The following is a 12,221-nucleotide window of genomic DNA, read 5'->3' as shown; positions in this document are numbered from 1 at the left end:
CTTGGCATATACAGTCAGTATCTTACTGAGTTTTAGAATCACATGTGTAATATATCCTCCATCCCTCACAGCTTAGAGCCATTTGTGGACGTTTGGGCAGACAAGCTCTTTTTGTCTCACACAAAGTAAATTAAGGAGGTCTACCAAAAAATCTCCTGTTCCCTATCCAAAAGCTATACATTTACTCTTTGCATAATTTTCTGAAATATTTTCATACAGAGAAAAAAAACGTATGTTCTCTCTCATTACCTTGAAAGACCAAAGCCAAATTGGAATATTAGCACAATACAGACGAGAACAGGCTATTCAGCCCAACAAACCTCACCAGTCATATACACTTATTCCTTCCAAAATAACGTCAAGTCTAGTTTTAAAATGTCCCTAAAGTCCTACTATCTACCATGCTACTTGGTAACTTATACTATGTGTCTATGTTTTTCTTTATGCAGAAAACCTTTATAATGTTTGTGCAAGATTTACCCTTAACAAGTTTGCAACTGTGTCCCAGTGTTCTTTAGACAGATAGATAGATACTGTATTAATCCCAAGGGGAAATTCACATACTCCAGCAGCACCTTACTGATACAAAAAACAATATTAAATTAAAGATTGATAATAATGTAGGAAAAAACAGACAATAACTTTATATAATGTTAACGTTTACCCCCCCCGGGTGGAACTGAAGAGTCGCATAGTTTGTGGGAGGAACGATCTTCTCAGTCTGTCAGTGGAGCAGGACAGTGACAGAAGTCTGTCGCTGAAGCTGCTCTTCTGTCTAGAGATGACACTGTTTAGTGGATGCAGTGGATTTTCCATAATTGATAGGAACCTGCTGAGCGCCCGTCGCTCTGCCACAGATGTCAAACTGTCTAGTTCTATGCCAACAATAGAGCCTGCCTTCCTCACCAGTTTGTCCAGGCGTGAGGCGTCTTTCTTCTTAATGCTGCCTCCCCAGCACACCACCGCGTAGAAGAGGGCGCTCGCCACAACCGTCTGATAGAACATCTGCAGCATCTTATTGAAGGACGCCAGCCTTCTAAGGAAGTATAACCGGCTCTGTCCTTTCTTACAGAGAGCATCAGTATTGGCAGTCCAGTCTAATTTATCATCCAGCTGCACTCCCAGGTATTTATTTCTGTAGTTTTTTTTTTTTTTTTCTGTCCACCCTGGCCATCGGACCTTACTCCTTTCTATGTTAACTGATGTTGTCTTATTTTAATTTCTTATTTTGTCTTTTATTTTTCTTCTCTTCATTATGTAAAGCACTTTGAGCTACTTTTTGTATCAAAATGTGCTATATAAATAAACGTTGTTGTTGTTTATAAGTCTGCACCATCTGCACACAGTCACCTCTGATGATCACGGGGTCCATGGGGGGTCTGGGCCTCCTAAAATCCACCACCAGCTCCTTGGTTTTGCTGGTGTTCAGATGTACGTGGTTTGAGTCGCACCATTTAACAAAGTCATGAACTATTATTAAATAACACTCTTGATCCACTGTACTAATTTTAAACACTTCAATCAAGTCTCCTGTTAATATCCTTTTGATTAAACTGAATCCATTCAGTTGTTTTAATCTGTTCAGAACATTACAACATGAGAATGTGTAATATTTTTCATTTAGTTGCATCAAATTTCACCTGCCTCCAATCTGACCAACCAGTTTGCTGTCTATGTCCTTCTGTAATGATTCAATGGATTATAAATTATCTGTCAATCCACCTATCTTGGGATCATCTGAAAACTTAACCAGCTTGTTACTTATATTAGTATCCAAATTATTTATATATATTAAAAATAGCAGCGGCCCTAGCCCTGACTCCTGTGGAACACAATTCTTAACATCAGCCAATTCAGATAAGGTTACTGTACTAAGAATTTTAAATACATCAACACACCTTCAAGGTACCAGCCTTACAATCTATTCTGCCCTTGCGATTGTGTATCCATGCAAAACTAGACAGATAGCGAACAATAACTCCAGTAAACTTGTTTCTTGTTCAGAGTGAGGCTTTTACTGATAAATCTTTCATTCTTGATTGTAAAACTACAAAACACAATACAAAGGTGCTTTCAGTACAATACTCACACCAAACAACCAATCAATAAAGAAATGCATTGTAAATAAATCAATCAACTGTAGCAGATAAACATCTTAACAAACATTTACAAAATAATTATTTAAAAGAGAAACTTACATGCATATCTTCGCCAAGGCTTAACGTGAAAGAACTGGTGTTATGAACAGTGTTCAGAACTTCAGTAAACTGCCTTCTTAAGAAGGTGAATTGAACAAGTTGACAATGTCAATGCTTAAAATGATTGCTAGGTGGCAAATCTTAAAATAAATGTGCGAACAGAATACAATCTGTATAGTAAAGAGGACAATCACAGTCAGATTAATCATACTTGATATAAAAGACATGTAAATTAAACTTCCAATTCTATGTATGCTATGAAGACCTGTGAAAGTATTTTAATAGATAGGCAGCATAACATTTATTCATTCTCAAACCCACTTATTCCATTTCATATTTTGGGGACTAGGGACACTGGCAACACTAATGTGTGCAGGTCAAAAATAGCCCCGGACAAGGCACAAGTTTAACACAGTGCATAGACAGTCAATCAGACAGACAGCATGACACCACACTTCTTGAGCGCTGTTAAAAACCTTTCACTTCTGGTTGCCCTCCTGGGCATGTCCTGACAACAAGAAGAGAACAGTACCAGAGGCATCCATAGTTCTCAATCCTCCCTTTTCTGGTTTCCAAATATACATATATAGAATATTCTTTAAATTACTGCTTTTTTACACTGCTTTTTGCATATAGTTTGTTCCACTTATTTCATGAGATGAGCACATAGTGCTTCAGTAAATTATTATTTTTTCTTTAATGATGCTATACACGCTGACACAGTGTTATTAACACAAGATAATTCCACTTTGCTTTACATGTTCGTCTGTTTACAGCATCTATAGTTGATGTTGATCTGCATGCCTAAGAAAAAGAGACATAAGAGATTTTCAAGATATTTTTTCATCACAATGTACTATATTCATAGGAGTTTTAACTTAATAATTATTCACATCATTTGAAAGCAGACTCTTCAAGCTTGAAAAGTTCTTCTTTTAACTGCAGTAAATGTTTTCAGCTGTAAGATTTTTTTTACATGTATAGCAATTTGCAAGCAGGATATAGGTCATGGCTATAAATTGTTAATGAAATGAGTGCTATAAATGCTTCCATTTCCATACTACTAGTCTCTCTGAGGGAACTGAAATATTTTCAGTTGCCACTATTGACTCAGATTCAGCACAACCTTTCCTTTACCAAAATAAAATCCTTTTGTTATTTGGATATGTGGTATTTGACAATAATGGTAGGGTTAGTATGCACAAGTTATTTGTATTCTTTTGTGTCTTTATTAGACGGTTTACCAAGCAAATATATTCTTTGAACATTGTGATAGCAGATGCTTTTATTGAGTCAGGCTAAACTATTGATGCCTCCCCACACATTGTAACAAGTTCTAATTTTGTTTAGGAAAGACGGTGATTAATGCTTGACGAAAAGTTTGAGGTAGAATTTGATGGTCTCTAGCTTCTGTAAATGTTGCCAATAAGAGGGGAGCTAGCTGAGTGGAGAATTTCTTATAAAATTCTATAGGGTAACCATCAGGGCCTGCTGATTCTTGGAAGACACTTAAAAGACCCACGAGATGAAAGAGATTGGCCTTGAAGCATCTCGCGGGGACCTTAAACATGAGACATGGTGCTAAGAGATTGCAATTTGCCGTCCTGCGAGACAAGGCAGTGAGACAACATTTAAAACAAGTTCACGGACATCTAACCAAGCATTTGTTGGAATGCCTTTGGTAGTCAGACATCATGTGCTCCCAGCTCTTAAAACAACAAGCAGAACACGCAGCTTGCCAGCAGCAGCAGCAGGAAGCCAGCAGATGATCCGACTGCAAGTCCTTAGCGTGCGTTCTGCCCCCCGCAACACTTCCCCCCCCCCCCCTTCACAATGCGAGCGGCAGAGACACAAAGTGGCAAAAGGACAGCTGCTGTATAGGCTTTTAAATGATTGATGCAAGTGTGACAAACATAACAGTCAGCAGCAAGACAACATGACCCAACTGCATCTCCTTAGCGTGCGTTCAGCCGCCCCCCCTTCACAACGCGAGCAGCGTTATACGTCCAGCGAGAAAGAGATTTAATCATGCTCAGGGCCGGAAATAAAGGACAAATATTGTTTTTACAAAAGTTTTAAAGTAAAAGTGAAAATAATGCATATGTAACAATTCCCATTGTATATACGGTAAACCAAACCCGGGAGTGGGCGAGCAAAGCAAGCAGGGGGCAGAGCCCCCTAGTACTCTATAAAATAGTTTCTGAAAAGGTGTGGTGTCCCTAAAGAATGACTTATCCCTGTTTGTGTGTCTATTCACCTAGACTGCTGTTCAGATTACCTACTAATGTGCACTTACTTATAATCTTCATGCATTAAAGAATAATGAGAGGTTTGATTCAGTTCAATATACACACATTTATAGAGTCTTACTTGCATTCACAAATGTATTAAGATTAAAATAAATACAAAATAAAGTGAAGTAAAATGTAAGAAGTCTTGCATAAAACACAAAAACACTGTAAAATATACTCTATGCTTACATGCTATCTCATAATCAATGTATTTAATTGTTACCATACAGCCATAGTTATAGAGCTGGTGCAAGTTTATTTCTTTGTTATTTCATTTTTTTTGTTATTTAAATATGCATAAGAAATTTGACAAATGAGAGAAGACCATTCAGTCCATCAAGCTAATTTGTTTATCTTATAGCTAAGCTTTCCCAGTATCTTTCCAAATACTTTTTAAAGGTTGTCAAGGTTTTTGCTTTAATTACTTGCCTCAGTAGTTTGTTACAGATTCCCGCAACACTTTGTGTAAATAAGTGCTTTCTGACTTCAATCCTAAATGTACTTCCCCTTGATTTCTGCTGGTGTCTTCAAGTACATGATTCACTGTTAAGTTGAAAACCTTCATTAGGTCCTCATACAGTCTCTTTTGCTTGAGACTAAAGAAGTTTTATTCTCTGAGCCTGTCAGCATATGATATATCCTGTGGTGCACTTAGTTGCTCTCCTCCTCAGCTTCAAGGGCTGATATGTCTTTCTTGGTGACAAGAATTGCACACAGTACTCCAGTTGAGATCTTACTAGCATGTTATATAGTCTGATGTCCATTGATTTGCATTCAACAATTTTTACGGTATAACATAAATTTTATTTGCCTTTTGTGGACACTTTTTCTATGGTGTCGTTTTTCGTGAATGAAGACAAAGAGATATGATTAAAGTTAGTAAAAAATCTTTTATTCAAACACACCAGGAAAAGGTAAAATGACAGAGAAGCGCAGTCCTAGGACACCTCCCTTCATCTGCCCCTCGGCCAGGGTATCCCAAAGTTTTTATAGCGCTTTGTCTTGTGATTTTAATTACACAAGTACTGCAAAACAACAACAACGGTTAGTTCCTTAAAACAATATATAAAAGCTAAGCTTTTTCTTATATCTCTAACTAAGCATTTTCTTACAGTCTCCAATATTGGCCAAAAGACAAATGTCACGTACCCCCTGCGACCTTGTGACTTCTTCACCCTGTCTCATTTACTTTGAGGAAGTTAACCAAGAAAACAGTTTGAATCATATAGAAACTGATTTTGTTGAGCCCTTGCACAATATATTTTTGTCAGTTCATAGCCTTCGTAACAGGAGCTTACAAGCATTGCTGAAATGAAAATTTTTAGTCACCAAATACTCAGAGTACAAGGTGCTCAGGAGAACATCTTTCTTCTACACTCCCCCCTTTTGAACAGACAAAAATATAGGTTAGATAGGAGCAGAACAGGAAAGAATAGGAGAAGGGGAAGGAGTAGAAGTAGAGGAGGAAGAGAATTGGAGCATTCGCTCCTCGTGTAACATATAAGCCTTAGCCATGGAAGCAGTGAAATATTTGGACACAATAGAAAAGGTGGATGAAAGAGTAGAAATATTAATTATTTTAAAAGAAATCTGTTGTGAATCAGGAGAAAGGGTAGGAGAAAGCTGGCAAGTTTTAGTAGCATGGAAATTATTAGTAACCTTAATTTGAAAAAGTCCTAGTGGATCGGAACCACTTGCATATGCAGCTAAAACATAAGTTCCTGAATCATGCAAAGAGGGATCTTTTAAAGTAATAATCAAAGGGTTACAATGGTTCTCAGCACAGTCATGAGGGGCGTGTCCTTTTATAATAGAAAATCGAGTCTTTAGGCCATACTGTGTGGCCTGTCAGGGGTTATAGCCCCAGTCATTTGGTCCTGTGTTTGCAAACACATCACTCCAGAAGGCACATTCAGAGTCAGATGAATCAAAACTTGAATCAGAGTCATAATAAGGGTAGCTCACACAGACATATTTGTCAAACCATTCCCATTGTTCCTGTCTTCCACTACAGGGGACAATTACACAAAAGTCAACCTGGAATGAGGCAGTCTTCCCCACCTGGAAAGTCAATGTCACTCGTAAAATGGATAATGGAAGGAAGAACAGTAAAAGTGTAATCAAAATGAGTATGAATGTTAGGGATGCCATCTTTTGCAGTGTGAAGTGTGAATCCAGGCGGGCAATCCTTCAACTTTCACAGCGTGTGATGTGGACAGAAGAACTTGGAACGGTCCTCTCCACCTAGGCTGATGCCAGTGTTTCCTCCGAGTGTCTCGAACCAGGATCCAGGTGCCCAAGGGAATTGGTGAATCCTTAGAAGGTGGGCTGGTCCTCCAGGCCTGATTAACCTGCTGGTGGACTTCCTTCAATGAGGTTCGGAGACCTGCAAGACTAGAGAGAAGATCATTGTCCACAGTATGCAAACTCACATTACCTACAACCATGCCAACGGGCATGGGACGTCCGGTCAGAATTTCAAACGGCGATAGTCCCAATTGTCGGTGTGTCCTTCCTCTCAATCCCATTAAAGCCAAGGGTAGTGCATCCGGCCATGATAAATTAGTTTGTTCACAAATTTTTGCGAGCTTAGCTTTTAAGGTGCCATTGCATCGTTCTACGATGCCTCCGCTTTGGGGATGGTATTTATAATAATGGTGCACATTGATTTGGAGCCAGGTAGTTAATTCATTTATAATGGAATTCACAAAATGAGTGCCATTATCTGTTTGCAATTTCTGGGGTATGCCCCACCTTGGAATGATTTCTTTGATTAATGCTTTAGCATTATAATTAGTTTTGGCATCGTTGTGTTTTGAAGGGAAAGCTTCTACCCATCGGGAGAACACATCAACAATTACTAGACAATAACGGTAACATTTAGACGGTGTTAGTTCAATGAAATCCATTTGGAGATGTTCAAACGGACCCATTGGGTTAGGTGTAACGGCGGGACTTACCTGGGTGCCCTTTCCTACATTAAACTTCTGACATAATGCACAGCGTCTGCAAAATTGCTCTGCATATGTAGAGAAACCTACAGCTTCCCAATGTTTTTCAACATCTCGAACCATGGCATCTCTACCTGTGTGATCGAGGCCATGGGCTATTTTTGCCATTCCTGGGAAAGAGGCTTTTGGGAGAAAAGGTTTGTTAGTGTGTTTATGAGTCCAGACTCCATCAGAAAGGGACCCTTCTTTGGACCATTTTCTTTTTTCGATGTCCGTGGCTGCACTCTGTAAAGAAATAATTTGGTTATCAGGGTCCTGGTCGTTTCTCTGTTGGAATAAACAAATTGGTGTGTTATTATATGCAGCCTTTTTAGCAAAGTGGTCAGCTAATTCATTTCCTTTGCTAACAGGATCCTGTTTTCCTGTGTGCGCTTGACATTTAACAATCTCTAGCTTCAATGGTTTGGTTATGGCTTCTAAAAGAGATTCGATCAATTTCTGATGTTGAATGGGTTTGCCAGTACTGGTCTTAAATCCCCTTAGTTTCCATAGTGCTCCATGATCATGTCAGACTCCAAAAGCATACCTGGAATCCGTATAAATTGTTACGATCTTTCCTTCGGACAGCTGACATGCTCGAGTGAGTGCTATAAGTTCAGCTGCTTGTGCACTTAAGCTTGATGGAATTCGATTTGCTTCCAGCAGGCGGTCCCCTTGGACCACTGCGTAACTGGTCGAGGGTGCTCCGTTTTCTAATCTTAAAGAGCATCCATCCACAAAAATTATTTCTCCAATTTTGAAGGGTGTTTCCTGTAGGTCTACTCTAGGTTTTACAACCTTTGCTATTTCATCGTGACAATTATGTGGCTCACCTTCATTTTCGGTTGGAAGGAGGGTGGCAGGATTTAAAGTAGAGCATCTTTCTATTGTAACATTTGACAAAGTACAGAGTACATTCTGATAGTGTATTGCCCTAGCAGTGGTGAGATGCGAGGTTTTAGCCTGTATTAATATGGAATGTACAGCATGAGGTACTTGTACTGTAAGGGGGCTCATGAGAACTACATCCGTGCTTGCTAATACAGCTTCTGTTGTTGCAGCCACAGCACGAAGGCACGGAGGAAGCGCTGCGGCTACTGGATCCAGTTTTTTAGAAAAATAGGCCACCGGTCTCTGTTTATCCCCATGTAGCTGCGTTAATACTGCATTCATGAATCCCTGCTTTTCGTCCATGAACAAAGTGAATGGACGAGAATGATCAGGTAAACCAAGCGCAGGCGCAGAAAGAAGAGCAGCTTTAAGTCACGGAGAGCCTTCTCAGCCTGTTCATTCCATTGGACCTGGCCCGAAAGAGGAACGCCAGGTGTATTAGCCAATTGTTGCAACGGCTGTGCTCTTTCAGTAAAATTTAAAACCCACTGTCTGCAGTAGCCTAGAATGCCCAATACAGACATGACCTACTATTTTGTGACAGGTCTGGGAAGATTTTGAATGGTGTTAATGCGATCGCTAGAGAGAGCTCTTGTTCCACAAGTGATGTCATGACCTAGGTACTTTACAGTTGTTTGAATTAGCTGCAGCTTAGCTTTAGAAACTTTATGGCCATTGTCCCCCAGGAACAACAATAACTTCTGGATATCTCGTGCACAGTCCTCTTCATTATTGCAACATAGCATAATATCATCTACATACTGTATTAATATACTACCTCTGTCCGGCCAAAAGCCTTCTAAATTTTGAGCAAGGGCTTGTCCATATACACAAGGGGCTTCAGTGTATCCCTGAGGCATGACGGTCCATGTCCAGCGGCGGTTTTGAAAAGTAAAAGCAAACCAAAATTGAGAATCAGGGTGTACAGGAATGGAAAAGAAAGCATTGGCTAAATCAATCACTGAAAAATAACGACCAGAGGGAGGGATTGTAGAAAGAATAGTGGAAGGATTAGGGACGATAGGAGTCCTAGGGAAGATGGCAGAATTGACTTGACGCAAATCTTGTACGAAACGCCATGAACCGTCAGCCTTTTTTACAGGTAAAATAGGGGAATTAACTGGAGAGTATTTAATTGGAATAATGGCACCGCGTTTTATGAGATCAGAATGTACGGTGGAAATGCCAGCCTCTGCTTCGGGAGACAGAGGATACTGGGCACGGTGCGGGCGGAAGGAGGATTTTGGGTAGATCACCAGAGGCTCACAATGGGCTATCCTTCCATAATCATTCTTTCCCTGTGACCACAGTGAATCAGGGAGCACAGATAACCAAGAAGGGGAAGTGGTTTGTAATGAAAAAGCAAAAGAGGAAGGACGGCACAAAGCACGATTTACTAAAAAATCAGTTTGAAGCACCACTTTAGTTATCAAATGGTCTGAAGTATCAAAAATTCCTGGAGCAACAGGTAACCAGTCTGTTCTATTAAGACATTGTTCTACCCATGGTCCTATTTCCACCCATTTAACAGTGCGTGATTTGGCTAAGGAAATATGAGGCACTGAGCCGCCTAGATAGAAAATATTCTGTGAGCATGTGAGATGGACAGACACAGCTGCCTTTTGTGGATGAAATAAAAATACAGGGGATGTGAAGGGTTTCGGGGCAAGTACCTGAAGTAAGGAAAGATTCTAGCCAGGGGGTGTCTACTTCTGCAGGAAAATATTGGGCAGTGCAATGTAAGGTGTCAGGGACTTGGAGATGGGGAAAAAGACAGGAGGGAAAAGAGTGTAGGGCATTGAGGAGAATGGTGTGTGGGGAAATATTTAAAGTCCATGCTGCAAAGGAGGGTTTAGGATGGGGGGTGATTTGACACAACAACTTGGGGGTTGAACAGAAAAAAGCCTTTTTCAGTCATAGAAATAGAGAGAGAAAGTTTTGTCATGAGATCCCTTCCTAAAAGGTTAACTGGACAGAGCTGTTTTAAAAGAAATCGGTGTGTTAAAGTGGAACCACTGGAATGCAGCTGAACTCGAAGAGGCTTTGAAACCAGTAAAACATGTGGTTGTCCGGAAGCAGTAAGCACAGTAACAGTCTCGTTCGAGGCAGGAACCTCCTTCAGCGAAAGGGTTGAGCGCGTGGCTCCTGTGTCAACGAGGAAAACAGTTTCAGTGCCATTCACCATTAAAGTCAATAATGCAATTGCGGTGGAAGTGTCCCATTTCACCACACCCAAAACAAGCATAAGGTGTAGCGTTTGGATCTGGACGGGGAGGCAACTGAGTGGGTGATACACTTGGATTAGGTAACATATATCCGCGACCTCGTCCCCGTCCATGCCCTTGTCCCTGGAAAAATCCTCCACGTCCACGACTTCTGCCGGGAGTGGCCTCACCAGTGTAATAGTTCATTTGTGCTGCAATCAGCTTTGTCTGGGTGTCTGACTCTTTCTGCTTTCTCTGTCGTTCAGCATGCGCTGCGTGACGTTTTACTTCCTCAAACGCGGCAGCCTCCCAACCAATACAGGAAGTGCGGACCTTGTTTTGAATGTCACTTCGCAGATCAGACACGAAAAGGGGAACTGCAGCTTTACTGCAATTGTCTGGATTGTCTAAGCCAGAGTGATTTGTTATTAAATCTTGAACACGATGTGCCCATTCGTCTACTGTCTCGTCCTTCTTTTTCTGTTTGGCAGCCGAGATAAGAGACCAGTCTGTGCCTTTCTTATACTTGTCCTTAACATTATTTTAACACGCTCCCATTGCGTAATAAAGGGACCTTCATTTCGGCCCTGAGGCAACGCCTTGTTCCACTGCCACGGGTTTCCGTTATGTTGTCCATGATTTACAGTTGCCCATGTGGTGAGAAGCTTTCTCCGCAGCACCTGAGTCCATTCTGTGGCATTGGGCTTATACATATCATATAGCTGCTGCAATTGTTCTATGAATTATTTTTTTTTTTTTTTTTTAAACCCACCGATGACTTTGGGATCAGGCAATTCGGACACAACGTCCTTCAGCTCTTGAATGTCCCAGTTACGATGTATCATTACAGTAGTGGGGTTATTGGCTCCTGCAGGTTGCGTTGAATCATGTCGGGGGTTTCGGGATCTCAATCAGGGGGCATTCGAATAAGGGGCCTGGGGGTTTGGGGGACTTTAAGGGGGATTGAAAGGTGGTGTTTTGATTAGGGGGCTGATGGAATAGGGTTTGACTTCTAGTGCGTTGTGAAATGGAGGTTCTAGGATCGTGAAACCCAGCCGCCGCACCCATTACGTTACTTTTGTCATCCCCCGGATCAGTGTGTAATGAGGGATCATAATGATATTCTTCAAAGAAACCAGACCCCGAGGGATCATCTTTTAATTCTGGTGCGGTGGGCGCTGGAGGAGAAGGTGGGGGCTGTGGATGTGGATAGCGTAGGAAAGGTGGGGGAGCAAGTACGGGATATAACGGGTCTTTTTTTTTTTTTTCGCTCTTCTTCCGCTTCTCATTCGACTGTGGTCCCGAAGCTACTTGCACTTTCTGTAATGCTATAAATAACTATTCTTTTTCCTTTCTAGTTTTAACTTTCCGCGGCCAATGATTCATTTCTGTACTGCCTTTAAATTACGATCTTTAATCTGTCATATATAACACGGACCTTTGTTACAACATCCTTATACATTTCTACATACAACATCCTTGTGCATTTCTACATAATATTTTTCTAATTTCCTATTTCTCACTCATCTACCCCCACTGTGCTTATTCCACGTCCTACATGCCCTTTTCTTTTTTTTTTTTTAATCTAACCCTGTCTTCTTTTCAATGAACTTCTAGGGGACCCATTTTTACGTGGCGTCTGCTGAT

General features: G+C 40.7%; 1 protein-coding gene and 1 long non-coding RNA gene across 2 annotated transcripts in view; both read right to left on the bottom strand.

The window, feature by feature from the left end:
- LOC127529575 (protein NYNRIN-like) overlaps window positions 1–8,001 on the bottom strand; it is a 168,928-nt gene extending 160,927 nt beyond the window's left edge. The window contains exon 1 of the mRNA XM_051933556.1: window positions 7,450–8,001. Coding sequence (XP_051789516.1) covers window positions 7,450–7,608 — 159 coding nt within the window. The 5' untranslated portion in view covers window positions 7,609–8,001. The remainder of the gene's footprint in view (window positions 1–7,449) is intronic.
- A 3,045-nt stretch (window positions 8,002–11,046) lies between these two features.
- LOC127529581 (uncharacterized) lies at window positions 11,047–11,992 on the bottom strand. The gene is made up of 2 exons (XR_007936201.1): window positions 11,914–11,992; window positions 11,047–11,827 (listed from the first exon to the last, which is right to left on the bottom strand). It is a non-coding gene; the product is annotated as an uncharacterized LOC127529581 (long non-coding RNA).
- Between the last annotated feature and the right edge of the window lie 229 nt (window positions 11,993–12,221).

The sequence above is a fragment of the Erpetoichthys calabaricus genome, chromosome 11 (assembly GCF_900747795.2).
Source record: "Erpetoichthys calabaricus chromosome 11, fErpCal1.3, whole genome shotgun sequence".
Lineage (NCBI taxonomy): Eukaryota > Metazoa > Chordata > Cladistia > Polypteriformes > Polypteridae > Erpetoichthys > Erpetoichthys calabaricus.
The sequence above is the reverse complement of the archived record's forward strand: the minus strand, read 5'-3'. Positions and strand labels throughout refer to the sequence as shown.